The sequence below is a fragment of the Bolinopsis microptera genome, chromosome 4 (assembly GCF_026151205.1).
Source record: "Bolinopsis microptera isolate Bmic1 chromosome 4, MBARI_Bmic_1.0, whole genome shotgun sequence".
Taxonomy (NCBI): domain Eukaryota; kingdom Metazoa; phylum Ctenophora; class Tentaculata; order Lobata; family Bolinopsidae; genus Bolinopsis; species Bolinopsis microptera.
Window position 1 is genome coordinate 4,070,727 of NC_087075.1, and position 15,297 is coordinate 4,086,023.

General features: G+C 39.7%; 1 protein-coding gene across 1 annotated transcript in view; it reads left to right on the forward strand.

Moving 5' to 3' along the window:
• LOC134814423 (uncharacterized) overlaps nt 1–15,297 on the forward strand; it is an 87,783-nt gene that overhangs the window by 61,747 nt on the left and 10,739 nt on the right. The window contains exons 2-6 of the mRNA XM_063822534.1: nt 10,915–11,052; nt 13,635–13,715; nt 13,905–13,999; nt 14,795–14,922; nt 15,145–15,293. Coding sequence (XP_063678604.1) covers nt 10,917–11,052; nt 13,635–13,715; nt 13,905–13,999; nt 14,795–14,922; nt 15,145–15,293 — 589 coding nt within the window. The 5' untranslated portion in view covers nt 10,915–10,916. The remainder of the gene's footprint in view (nt 1–10,914; nt 11,053–13,634; nt 13,716–13,904; nt 14,000–14,794; nt 14,923–15,144; nt 15,294–15,297) is intronic.

Here is a 15,297-nt window from a genome sequence, read left to right on the forward strand (position 1 = left end):
TTTTACCGAATTTTAAGGAAAAAATGTTGTTTTTTAATCACTTCAGTCCGAAACATTCAAACCTCAAACTGTTAAATCAGGTTTCTGAGTCGGACACTACAAGTTTAGGTGATACTGATAGCAAAGTTGATGTGACTTATTGCATGTGCAATGATTTCCTTAATAAAGTTGAGAAGTGATTTTCATGCTTACTAATACTTCAGTTATACAATTTGTATCATTGGTTAAAACCCAAAACTTAAACCCCTCATATTTCAAATTATAAGATTTTTGGAATTAGCTTTTCGAAAATTTATGAGGCGAATTTTTCCCGAACTAATCCCGAACTGAAAAAAGGTGCCGAACTGTACGAATTTTTAAGGACTTTTGTACGAACTGACCAACTATGACAAACACTTCCGTATCCCTCAAAGTGATGTTTTACAGTTAATACGAGCAACAAGTAATTAAGCTGAAACCGAAATATTAAGGCAATCGTCACCTTAACTGATCGAACAGATATTAACATAATTTTCAGAGAGAAATGTCTAAAAACTATTGTTTATGACGTAATCATGGCGTGTGTACGGTGCAGATAGCAACTCGAATTTCGAAATTGCCAAGCCAAGCTGTGGTAACGATGTAAACAGAGGATTAAATACAAATAAGGAAAGTAAACATAATATGATATCCGCGTCTGCTCGCTTTTCCTGTTCGTGATTGGACGGATCGGCGTCACTTGACATTAACACCTTCATTCATAGTTGGTTCGAGGCACTCTACGCACTTTTAAAACACAACGCACTTTACGCACGAAACGACTTCAATTCGCACCAAATAAACTTATACAGTACACAAACAGAACAATACCAGGCATTATAATAACAAGCATGTAATCCAGAAAGCTCTGAACCTTTTTTGTGGAAAAGCGGACCAGAAGAGTCAAGTGCAAGGTATCATACCATATACATGTAGTTTTTGATATTGATTGATTTAAAAATTGGGCTCTCTTTAAAATGTTCTTAAAAATAGGACGTAAAATTGTCCACCGGTGCAAAATGTGAACGGTTAAAAGTTAAGAAGTTTGATATAATCAGTATATGATGCCACGAATCGAAAGCCCTCGCTCAACAGATTGAAATTAAGTCCCTTTATAATTATAGTCATTATATTAGTCGTTTATACACACGACCTGTTGCAATCTTATAATGTAAGAATGTAAGCTCAACATCAGCTAAACAAGCCCTAATCATCCTTCCCATTCAATTGTAAAACATTCTATGAGGATAACTTTACATTTTTAATTGTCATGAAACTCAGTTTAAGAAATTATGTAAGACTTGTTACTTAAGACTAAGTGTTGCGTCGTGTGAACAAAAATAATCGTCTAAGGCAACGTTATATTTATATACTACTCTGTTAGATAATTCAACCTGAGAAAAACTATATTAAAACAAATAATTTGAGATTATGAATACGATGTTGTCGAAACATCAAATAATTTATTTCCTGATAAGAACCTTTTCCTTGTCGCAACAAACGGAATCAATACAATGTTTCCCAAGATACAGTACTATATAGTATGTTATAAAGAATATAAATAGTATTACATGACACGTTAAGTCTTAAGAGAGTAAGAGGATTATATGATAAAGGTCGTTTTAATTGTGTATATCCAAACCCAGGATCGCCTGCAATATGTAAGGCGAACGCACTTTAACGCACTAACAGACCATAACGTGCACTTTACGCACCTTTCCCCAAAGTTGACGCACAAACCAACTATGCCTCTATTACTATTGGTCGCTGATCGGGATCCCGCGCGGAGCAGTACATGCAGCTGCCAGCCATTCAGAATAAATTTAATTCAGTTGTAATACTTATTGCGATTGTTTTGTGGTTTTGGTTATCTATACTTTGTCTAGTTCTACCTCTGACTAGTGCTGAACAGAACCTTACTATCAAAGAAAACAAATGTGCCTCACTTCAGTGGCGTAAAGTTACCTGTTGGACTAAATTAGGTGATTTTAGAGGATACGCCGGTAAAATCTCTAAAATGTTTTGCGCCCGGCCCCTAAGAATAAGATGGCCCCCCGTACGGCGGGGTCAGCGGGCCCTTCGTTACGCTGCACTGCCTCACTTTAACTAATTCCCCACGATAATTCACATCTATTGCTATCTAGACGAAACGATCGGCAAAAAACATGACAATAGCAAAAATATGGATCACTCACAAACTAACAAACCAATATATATTGAGGGGATGATGATTAATCACTCTACACTCGACTGTCACGTGACTTTTCAACCCGTTCTCTAGCTGGTTCTGAACGACTGTTCGAAACCCTAACCCTCTAATCTGATCCCAACCCTAACCCTAACCCAATCCTTAACAAAAACATATGCTGAAACTCTGGCCCTAACGAAAAATTAGGCTAACTTCCTTATAGTTATACGGTCATATCACGTGATCGATACAGTTTTTCGCCAATATCTCGTCACGAGAGCATTTTAACCATATGTCATGGGGGGTGATTAGGAATCAGCGTCCGAAAATACATCGATTGAAGTTGGTTACAACCATCGGGGGCCCTTTTAGAATAATCTTGAAGATCGACTGTACAGTGATTTAGCACGCTCGATATCGAGGTCCATAATAAAAAGAAGTCATCTACAAACACCATTTTAGAGAAGGGTAATCAGTTGTGAAAGGGTCAGCTCTATTTTGGGACGTAAATTGTCAAACTTTATTATACTGAACAAGCCAAGCCTGTGTGAACAACAAATCAGATATTACTGCAGAACCACGAGCCAAGGTTATACTGTTATATAACTGGAGCGAGCAAATCAATCAAATTGTTGAATGTTTTAGATAACAATCAGTTAAAAGCTTACAATATTAAACGTTGAAAGGTGTCAGAGCTTTAAAATTAAAAAGAAATAATAAGCGACGTCGCGACGACACTAATATTTGACTTTAGTCTTAAGCTTAGGGACATAGATTTATTGCATTACTCAAATTACTTGAATGTTAAGGGGGCATACACCAAATCTGTCCAGACCAAATGACCTCATAGGCAGTTCAGTGACCTTCTAGCGCACCGTTTCCACACCAAAAAAAATTATTTTGAGAATACCCATTTTTGTAATCGAGCATTTCCTGGTTAAGAGTGCACTTTTCGGAAAAAATTATTTTGTGGTTGAGACGCTATAAGTTAATCATTTCTTGCAGTATCGGGTTGAAATTTTGCTCGCCGTTTATTCACATCTATTTCAAGGTGTGTGTAAAATCTTGATATCGTATCTAAAAAGGCTGGTGTGTTATGAATTTTTAAAGTCAAAAAGCTAAAATTGTCCTTTTCAGGCTTATTTTAACAAAAAGTCAGTCAGGGAAGATCGGATTTTTTGATGCTTGACATCAAATTGTTCTCTGAATTCTGGCGCAGTTTTTGATGCCCTCAAAAATTTTTTTACTCATTCACCTTCTGATCTATTGGACCTCAAAGCCAAACAACAAATTTAGGCACATTTTTCGTTTTTAATATTTACTGATTTTTCTAAAATTTTGATAGGAATGTGCTAGTGACTTTTTGAAGGATGCAAAATGACCGCAACTAGCACATTTATATATGAGTTATGAACAACAAAACACCCTAAAATGCTTCCCTTTGAAGTTATGGGAGAAAATGTGATTTTTTGGCTTTGCAGATAAAAAATCACATTTCCTCCCATAACTTCAAAGGGAAGCATTTTAGGGTGTTTTGTTGTTCATAACTCATATATAAATGTGCTAGTTGCGGTCATTTTGCACCCTTCAAAAAGTCACTAGCACATTCCTATCAAAATTTTAGAAAAATCAGTAAATATTAAAAACGAAAAATGTGCCTAAATTTGTTGTTTGGCTTTGAGGTCCAATAGATCAGAAGGTGAATGAGTAAAAACATTTTTGAGGGCATCAAAAACTGCGCCAGAATTCAGAGAACAATTTGGTGTCAAGCATCAAAAAATCCGATCTTCCCTGACTGACTTTTTGTTAAAATAAGCCTGAAAAGGACAATTTTAGCTTTTTGACTTTAAAAATTCATAACACACCAGCCTTTTTAGATACGATATCAAGATTTTACACACACCTTGAAATAGATGTGAATAAACGGCGAGCAAAATTTCAACCCGATACTGCAAGAAATGATTAACTTATAGCGTCTCAACCACAAAATAATTTTTTCCGAAAATTGCACTCTTAACCAGGAAATGCTCGATTACAAAAATGGGTATTCTCAAAATAATTTTTTTTGGTGTGGAAACGGTGCGCTAGAAGGTCACTGAACTGCCTATGAGGTCATTTGGTCTGGACGGCACAAACCACTGTTTTGGTGTATGCCCCCTTAAGTGATTAGGCGATTAAAGATAATCAATGAGTGCGTAATAAGATAACGTATGAATTGAGTCATCCGACAAAATTAAAGTCGTACCTTAACGGATGATTACAAACTGATCACTCGCAATAAGGTCCCCAAGTTTAAAATAGAATTTTAGCCCTGAATCTAAAAAGGGCATGGTTTCCAATTGTATAACATTTAAAACAACTATTAACAACAACAACTATTAAAACAACTATTTGCAAACGATCGTTCGGGAAAGGATCCAGTCTAATGATATTATAATCAACTTATAATTATATTATACTAGTATAACCGTTTGGATATTTCCCGCACACACACACACACACAGCACACACAGCACACACAGACACACACACAGACCCACACACACACACACAGACACACAGACACAGACACACAGATTTCTTGAGATTATTGTAAGAAATATAAGATTATATACAAAAGTTTATTTACATGTTTAGGGATCACGAAATATGGAACAATGTAGAATATGCAGGATTTCTACAAAATTATGTCATTGGTCTTACCTACTCTTTATAATATACGTACTTCAGTTAGGAATTGCTGAATTGGGTTAGGATTTATAGGGTTGGGATCAGATTAGAGGGTTAAGGTTTCGAATAGTAATTCACTTTCAGGGCCACCTAGAGAACGTGTTAAAAATGTCACGTGACAGTCGAGTGTAGAATGATTAATCATCATCCCTGAAAACCACCGTGAGGCACCTTGTTGTATCCTCACGTGACAAACTAACGGACCAATAAAATAACCTCAACCCCCTGGCAACATCTCCTGGCAGCAAGCTACGCTTACTTTACTTTATGTTATAAGTACCTACATGAATATAATGGGCTGCAAGTATTATAATACTAATAGGTCACGTAATATTCTAATATTTAGGGATTAAATACTACTTTCTCTTCTCGTTACAATATTTAGAGACCTCGTCACTCCATTACCGCTTTGCTAAGCGGGCCCACTTTGGTAGTTTGATCATCTCACACCTTTACACAATCACATTACGAATCACAGGACGGTACGATGAACTAATCCAAATGGTGACATCTAAATGAGCGCCTAATCTGGCTTTAGAATGAAAGATTAGGTTACTGAGATCATTCTAGGGGCAACACTGCACGTCATAGTCGAAACTGAGTATGTCCCAATAATAGTCATTATCAAGTTTGTGTACTCATCTTACCTCACCCTGAGACTTTTTTCGTTATTAGATATCACGAACCTTTTCAAAACTACATTAACATCTAACCTGGCATATTGGTATCTTGCCAAGTTGGAATCTGGCCTTAGAATGACAGATTAGGATTCCCTGAGATCATCCTCGGGACAATGCACTTATACGTCATAGTCGAAACCGAATATGTCCCAATAATAGTCATTATCAAGTTTGAGTACTCTGCTTTATATACTCTGTTTTCTCTACCGGTCTGAGACTGTGTTTCTTTGTTCTTAAATTACTAAATCTTATGATTTTGCAGGTTTTTGTTCTTACATATCACGAACCTTTTCAAAACTACATTGCTATCTAACCGGACATGTTGACAACTTGCTTAGAAGAAACCCATATCCCCGATAATAGATTGCACCCTGTAATCATTGCCTGTAAAGTTACTCAGATTACTCAGCTGCTGAATAGTAATGTTTGAGTAATGTAATACTACTGATAACAAATAATAAATATCACGTGACATGGAACACACCTCTCAAATGTCCGGCTCTGTTTTATAATGTGTTTATTTTGGGTGGAATGCTCGTTATAAAGATAAGGAGAACGAGTTATATTTCGGAGAGTTGTGCAAGTACCGCCTTTTTTCAACTGCTTTAGATGTTTTAAAGGTTCTCATGATTGCGAGAGGAACAGAGTGCTGCACGAGACACTATCCAACATGAATACCCCTGCAGGATTTGTTTGGTTGTGTGATAAGTGTCATGATATTGTTGATCCGATAGAACCCAGAAAACATAAGTCACGTCATAATTCTGGAACACTCCCTGCTGGGGATCAGTTTTCTGACAGCTCTAATGTCTGTAATGACTTATCAAGCATTGCTCTCCAGAACGCTATATCGTCAACCCAATATGATCCCTCTCAAAACACACCTGAGCATCGTCCTCCTCCTCAAAACACACCTGAGAATCACGCTGCCCCATCCTCCAACGAAACTTGTCGGAATTTTCTAAATTGGAACTGCCCCCACGGTATGAGCGGGAAGAAGGAAGTTAGTGGGAAATGCTGCTCCTATATTCATCCCCGGGTGTGTAACCAGTTTCGCATGTCTGGGACGACAGGTAGAAAGGGTTGCAAAAAGGGCAAGAATTGTCCTTTCTTCCATCCTGAAATCTGCAAAACTGCGCTTGACATCGGTTCATGTTCTAAAAAGGATTGTTCGAATTTTCACCCTCGCTCTGCTCGAAAGAAAAATAACAACAACAACAACAACAAACCCAGCAGTGTCCCCCGAAAAGCGAAGCAGAAACAAAATGGTGCAAATCAGAACGTCAGCAATTCTGAATCGAGCAATTTTTTAGAGTTGCGAAACTTGGTCACGGGCATGGCGACCAAGTTAGAAGCGATGGAGAAGAAGATGAGCCAAGGTGCACCAGCGTGCCATCCTCACACGCAGCCAACTTCAGCTCTCCAAGCTCCCCCCACCATGATGTACCCGGCTCCAGCACCCCAGCCTATGATGTCTCTAGGAGTGCCCAGGCTACCGCCCCATCCCATGCCTTACTCTCATCACTCCTTCTATTAAATGCGAGGAGCTTGAATCCGTCTGCGAATAGTGTCGGCAGATGGAAACTTAATGACCTTATTGGTCATGTTGAGGAAAAACGAGAGTCAGGGCACTTGTTCCCCTTCATCGCGATTACGGAGTCCTGGTTAAAGTCATACTACAGTGACGCTCAACTCCAGATACCGGGCTACTCAGTTTCAAGATGTGATCGTAGCAAGAGGAGTGGAGGAGGTGTTCTTCTCTACTCATTGTCGTCTCTCCCAGTGTCAGCTTCAGAGTTTTACGACGACGGTACTTGTCAGGGGCTGTGCAATGTTTACCCATCTGCAAAGCTATTGGTGGCAGTCATCTACAGACCCCCTGATGCGAGCCTATCAAGCTTCTCAAAGCTTTTGGATCACTTGGGGCACGCTATCGAAAACCTTGACAACGATTATGAGTTGTTCATAACAGGTGATTTCAACTTACCTCAGGTTGACTGGGGATCGCTTCAGATCCACAGCGGTGGGACATCAGAATCAAATTTATCGGCCCAACGCTTGTTAAACTTTATGTCAACCTACCTTCTTAGTCAAATGGTCAACGTGCCTACCAGAGGAAACAACATTTTGGACCTAGTTCTCTGTAACAATGACCGACTGATATCGGATGTTAAAACTGAAGCAACCGATATATCTGATCACGATATGGTCAGCGTCCTACTCTCCTTCAACCCTGGTGTGATGGAGGAGGCCCATGCTACATATCTTGATGAAATGAACTTTCGAGCATTAGATTTCAATCAAGCTGATTTTCCCCGACTGAATAAGGTTTTTGAAGCTATTGATTGGGATGAACTGAGAGATGCTGGTACGTTCGAGGAATTTCCTGCCAAGTTCACGGATAAAGTACTAAACACGTGCATATCGAACATTCCCAAGAAACGACCTCCATCAGGCAAGCCTAAGCTCTACAATTCTCTCAGAAGACGGAAGTCTAAGCTTAAAACTCGTCTCTCCGCAGCAAGGTGCGCCGGTGACAATGCCCGAATCAAGAAACTTGAAGACGAGATCGGGCTGGTGTGCTATGAGATAAAGGAGGCCATAGTCAACCATCTCGAACAAGGTGAGAGGAGAGCGGTGGAGCGGATCAAAAGTAACCCCAAATATTTCTTCTCCTATGCCAAATCATTCTCCAAAGTGAAACACAACATTTCTACCCTCCTGAACGACAATAAGGAACTAGTCACTGAACGGAAAGAACTCGCCAACATCCTTCAACAACAGTTCTGCTCCGTTTTCAGCGACCCTAACTGTCCCGACACAGCAGTCCCTACATTTGCGGTACCACCCCTTATCAGTAGAGACAATGACATTGTGTTAACACCTGATAGTATCATGGAAGCTATATCTGAAATTAAGCTAGACTCTGCCCCTGGACCCGATGGAATACCAGCTATTCTTCTCAAAAGGTGTGCTACCAGCCTTAGTGTCCCGGTTTATCTTATGTGGTCAGAGTCCATGTCATCTGGTATAGTGCCACGCTTCTACAAGACGGGTTATGTTTCGCCACTTTTCAAGAAAGGCAGTAGATGTGAAGCTGGAAACTACAGACCTGTCACTTTGACCTCCCACGTTGTAAAAGTGTATGAAAGAGTGATAAGGAAACATATGGTGGAGTATTTGGAAGCCAACAGTCTCTTGACCGATAAGCAGCATGGTTTCAGAGCGAATAGGAGCTGCTTGACTCAAATGCTCGGCCATTTTGACGACATCTACGAAGGGTTTACTCGTGGTGAAGATACAGATTCTATATATCTGGATTACGCTAAGGCGTTCGATAAAGTCGACTTAAATCTTCTCATCCACAAGCTGGAAAAATATGGGTTTCATGGCAAGCTCATAGAGTGGATAAAGTCCTTTCTCTTTGATCGCGAACAAGTCGTGGTGCTTAATGGAGTTCACTCGGTTATCGCAAAGGTTTTAAGTGGTGTTCCCCAGGGAAGCGTTTTGGGGCCGCTTCTATTTATCTTGTTCATCAATGATCTAGAACAAGTAGTGGACTCATCTAGGGTGAGTTTTTTCGCCGATGATACTAGAGTCTCCAAACAGATTGGCTGTTTTGAAGACTGTCAGTTGTTACAAGAAGATATCTATAAGATTCTTGACTGGTCACGTAGCAACAACATGAAGCTTCACGAGCAGAAGTTCGAGCTGTTAAATCACCTCCATAACAGTAAGAGCTCATTCCCCGAACTACCCTTCTTTGCCGAAACACTGCGTTACAAAGTATCCAGTCAGGACATACTTTATCCTGTCGAAAACGTCCGAGATCTTGGAGTTATGGTTTCAAGTGATCTTAGCTGGTCGACACACATCGGCAACATGGTACCCAAAGCAAGGAGCACACTATCTTGGGTATTCAGTGTGTTCAAAACTCGCGACAAGACCGTAATGACTACTCTCTACAAGTCACTAGTAAGAAGCTTACTAGAGTATTGCTGCCCACTCTGGAGCCCTACCAAGGTGACTGAAATACAGCTGATAGAGGGGGTGCAAAGAACTTTCACCAGTCGTATTGGCGGTCTTCAACATCTCAACTATTGGGAAAGACTCGTACAGCTTAAATTGATGTCTCTACAGCGCAGACGGGAGAGGTATATCATCCTGATGATGTGGAAGATTCTCCATAATGTGGTACCAAACTGCTGTGATATCAAATTCAAGGTGACCCCTAGACACGGGGATGTAGCTGTCATACCCTCATTGTCAAAGTCAAGTTCCTTACGCAACCAGTCACTGTACGACAGGTCTTTTGCAGTTCAAGGACCGAAGCTGTGGAACAAAGTGCCTCACACAGTAAAGGCTGATTCATCCTTTGACATGTTTAAGTGTAGTTTGTCGAACTTTCTTGCTTTGATACCGGACAACCCTCCGGTCGCCGGCTACAGCTGCAGTTGGTCAAACTCACTGGTCGACTACTCGCCATCCAGGTGGTCAGATATCTGATGACCCTTCCGGCTCCACGGATGAACTCAACGAAGTAACGAAGTAAGTAAGGGATCGTTAGCTTATTCTCATTTCCTTTTCTTTACTTTAATCTGACATTGATGTTGTGGAAATAGTACATTTACAAACCTTGTACACATTAATTATTAATTATTAGAACTTATGTTTTGTTTTCATTATTCCTTCTTTGTAACTCTTACTGATGTTTCGTTTAATGTGCACTTCCTGCAATAAGAGAATAACTATGAGGAGTCGTCATGTCGGATAATAATAGAAACATGATCAGTTATATCACCATCGTGATCACAAAAGGGAATCAATTACCGTATTTTGTTAGGATTTACTGAAGTTTTTAGCCTCAGTTAATTCGATTGCCCAAAAAATGTTGACCGTTAACTTGCAGTGTTGGATAGTTGACTTGCTTTTTATTTATAGCACCTACCACAGTATTAGGGAACATATTGAAGGGGAGATAACCATAATGTCCGTGTTTTTTTTGCATTTTTCCATTTTGGCTCCCTTTCAGGATCAGTTTAAATCTCTAAAAGAGGGTGCAACGTGCTGTAACCCGAGCGGCTAATCTTTAAATTCAATTAAAAGAAATATTGCACTTTAGCTCGGGCCTTGATTATCGTTCACACTGTTTTTTATTGCGATCCACTGCCTAAGTTCTGTTGTGTTGTTTTATACTCGACGCGTATACTAAAACTATTAGTTACCTTTAAAAGAATTGTGAGGATCCAAATTGGCCACCATTTATGTACCAACTGTTCTAACTAACTTGCAATCTAGGCATGCTACAAGTGGCTAGGCAATTGTCAGTTTTACTGCTTCTCACTTTGAGAGGAAGTGCACTTCCGTTACTAAGTTCCCTGAAGTGTTTGAACGAGAACGATGGGGACGAGGACTGTTATTCTTCTTTTGATGAGGGTAAGTTTGATTAAATGGGGGCGAGGGATGTTATTCTTCTTTTACTGAGGGTAAGTTTAATTAAATGTGGGCGAGGGGTGTTATTCTTCTTTTGATGAGGGTAAGTTTAATTGAATGGGGGCGAGGGGTGTTATTCTTCTTTTGATGAGGGTAAGTTTAATTAAATGGGGGCGAGGGGTGTTATTCTTCTTTTGATGAGGGTAAGTTTAATTAAATGGGGGCGAGGGATGTTATTCTTCTTTTACTGAGGGTAAGTTTAATTAAATGTGGGCGAGGGGTGTTATTCTTCTTTTGATGAGGGTAAGTTTAATTGAATGGGGCGAGGGATGTTATTCTTCTTTTGATGAGGGTAAGTTTGATTAAATGTGGGCGAGGGATGTTATTCTTCTTTTGATGAGGGTAAGTTTAATTAAATGGGGGCGAGGGTTGTTATTCTTCTTTTGATGAGGGTAAGTTTAATTAAATGGGGGCGAGGGATGTTATCCTTCTTTTGATGAGGGTAAGTTTGATTAAATGGGGGCGAGGGATGTTATCCTTCTTTTGATGAGGGTAAGTTTGATTGAATGGGGGCGAGGGATGTTATCCTTCTTTTGATGAGGGTAAGTTTGATTGAATGGGGGCGAGGGATGTTATCCTTCTTTTGATGAGGGTAAGTTTAATTAAATGGGGGCGAGGGATGTTATCCTTCTTTTGATGAGAATAAGTTTAATTAAATGGGGGCGAGGGATGTTATCATTCTTTTGATGAGGGTAAGTTTAATTAAATGGGGGCGAGGGATGTTATCCTTCTTTTGATGAGGGTAAGTTTGATTAAATGGGGGCGAGGGATGTTATCCTTCTTTTGATGAGGGTAAGTTTAATTAAATGGGGGCGAGGGATGTTATTCTTCTTTTGATGAGGGTAAGTTTGATTAAATGGGGGCGAGGGATGTTATCCTTCTTTTGATGAGGATAAGTTTAATTAAATGGGGGCGAGGGGTGTTATTCTTCTTTTGATGAGGGTAAGTTTAATTAAATGGGGGCGAGGGATGTTATTCTTCTTTTACTGAGGGTAAGTTTAATTAAATGTGGGCGAGGGGTGTTATTCTTCTTTTGATGAGGGTAAGTTTAATTGAATGGGGCGAGGGATGTTATTCTTCTTTTGATGAGGGTAAGTTTGATTGAATGGGGGCGAGGGATGTTATCCTTCTTTTGATGAGGGTAAGTTTAATTAAATGGGGGCGAGGGATGTTATCCTTCTTTTGATGAGGGTAAGTTTGATTGAATGGGGGCGAGGGATGTTATCCTTCTTTTGATGAGGGTAAGTTTAATTAAATGGGGGCGAGGGATGTTATCCTTCTTTTGATGAGGGTAAGTTTAATTAAATGGGGGCGAGGGATGTTATCCTTCTTTTGATGAGGGTAAGTTTAATTAAATGGGGGCGAGGGATGTTATCCTTCTTTTGATGAGGGTAAGTTTAATTAAATGGGGGCGAGGGATGTTATCATTCTTTTGATGAGGGTAAGTTTAATTAAATGGGGGCGAGGGATGTTATCCTTCTTTTGATGAGGGTAAGTTTGATTGAATGGGGGCGAGGGATGTTATCCTTCTTTTGATGAGGGTAAGTTTGATTGAATGGGGGCGAGGGATGTTATCCTTCTTTTGATGAGGGTAAGTTTGATTGAATGGGGGCGAGGGTTGTTATCCTTCTTTTGATGAGGGTAAGTTTAATTAAATGGGGGCGAGGGATGTTATTCTTCTTTTGATGAGGGTAAGTTTAATTAAATGGGGGCGAGGGGTGTTATCCTTCTTTTGATGAGGGTAAGTTTGATTGAATGGGGGCGAGGGATGTTATCCTTCTTTTGATGAGGGTAAGTTTAATTAAATGGGGGCGATGGATGTTATCCTTCTTTTGATGAGGGTAAGTTTGATTGAATGGGGGCGAGGGATGTTATTCTTCTTTTAATGAGGGTAAGTTCAGATATATATAAACACTCTGTATTTAAAAGAAAAGTATGGTATCTTGGATGCAATTAGTTACGACTAGCATAATTAATTGTAGCGTAGTAAATTACTGGATCAAACTATTGATTACGATTCAAATGTGGTCTCTCGGATATAATTAGTTACGAATAATATTGATTGCTCAATGAAATAAATGATTACGATTAAAATGTGGTATATAAGTCGTTCGTTTTTGGTGAAGTATTATCAGTTGCCATCATCAACAACAACAACTATTCCAATTCCTGACATGGTACTCTTCTGTCTAATGGACGAAATTAATGGACCCACCGCCTCCCTAGAGAATGCTAGAGACTTCCTATTCCAGAAAAACCTCCTAAAGAGCTCCATGTCCTGTCCTGGGTGTAATGCATCTATGTCCCTGGTTCCCTGCTCGTCCTCGAATACTGTTATTATACAGTAATATGATCTGGTAGACAGTGGTCCGCAGACAGTGGTCCGCGGACAGTGGTCCGCGGACCAGTGGTCGGGCTATCTCGATACTGCCGAAAAGTGTCCAGTTATGTTTATATTTCTTGATGAAATAACCAAATATAAGTAACTTAATATCTTTATTAATATTGATAATCTGTAAATTCAGTTGCGCTGGATTTGCGGGCTTTCGGCTCGTCCATTGAGAGTTTAGCACAGATACAGAAAGCTGGAGTACGACCCTTTGACAGTAAGTAATTAGTTGCTTTGATAATTTGACGTGTGTAAGTAATTAGTTACTTCGATAATTAGACGTGTGTAAATCTCACATTTCATTTTAATCATTCACGTGTTAACTATCCCGATTAGACAGGCTAATTAATAACTTTAGCACTCCTCCAAGAAGACCTTTCATAACTTACTAAATACCCCCTTTCAGTCGAACAGGATACCCCTGAACCAACTAAAAAACTTACTCTGAGATTATTAGAAACAGCTGTAGAACAGGAAACTAGCTTATCAAAAAGCCCAATAGTAAGTGATCAATAATCGTAAGTAATAAATAATTGGCAAAAGGTAGATGGTTTGGTTGGAGGCTTATGTTTTTGCTGTATAGCATTTTAGTCACTCCGCAGTTCATTAACGGTGTCTCAACTCTATAAAATGGCGAAATTGAGACTTAGCTACCGATTATCACGAAACTTGTCATACATTTCACAGTTTCTGCTTGAATACAAAATTGGTCATCTATACTGATGCATAAAATATGCCCTGAATGTTATTATTCTACAGGGTTATTTAACAAAGTACGGGAACGTGAAGGTAACCAGGTAACCAGGTAACCAGGTAACCAGGTAACCAGGTAACCAGGTAACCAGGTAACCAGGTAACCAGGTCACCAGGTAACCAGGTAACCAGGTAACCAGGTAACCAGGTAACCAGGTAACCATGTAACCAGGTAACCAGGTAACCAGGTAACCAGGTAACCAGGTAACCAGGTAACCAGGTAACCATGTAACCAGGTAACCAGGTAACCAGGTAACCAGGTAACCAGGTAACCAGGTAACCAGGTAACCAGGTAACCAGGTAACCAGGTAACCAGGTAACCAGGTAACCAGGTAACCAGGTAACCAGGTAACCAGGTAACCAGGTAACCAGGTAACCAGGTAACCAGGTAACCAGGTAACCAGGTAACCAGGTAACCAGGTAACCAGGTAACCAGGTAACCAGGTAACCAGGTAACCAGGTAACCAGGTAACCAGGTAACTGCAGGTAACCAGGTTACCAGGTAACTGCAGGTAACCAAGTATGAATGTTATTATTCTACAGGGTTATTTAACAAAGTACGGGTACGTTAAGGGGGTGTTGAAGGTGATGAAGTCTTGTTCTGACTCAGATGATACTATCCGCTCTGCTGAGATACTGGCTTCTATGATTACATTCCAGAGATTTACCCAGTTAGTATCATTCTAGGAAATGTGTGAAATGTGTTAGTTAAATTATGTGAAATTTAGTGCTTTTAAAATTTTTATAGAACCCAATCTTGTATATAAACAATGAGGGTAAATTTAGAGGTTATAGTTCTTTCCTCCAAACTTCTATTTGATTAGCTTGTTTTGTGCAAACACAATATCAAAAAAGATAATACCTTAAAGTTTATACAAACACACCCTTCACAGTGCAACTAACGTAGACATCTTCATAAAGATGAGCCATGCTCGATGTTCGGTCCCTGACATTAACTTTGACAGTGATGGCAACCTTGATGAACAATCTGCAGAAATAATCTTATCTGCTGTTGAATTTGAAGGAACGGATAATCTTAAAGGTAA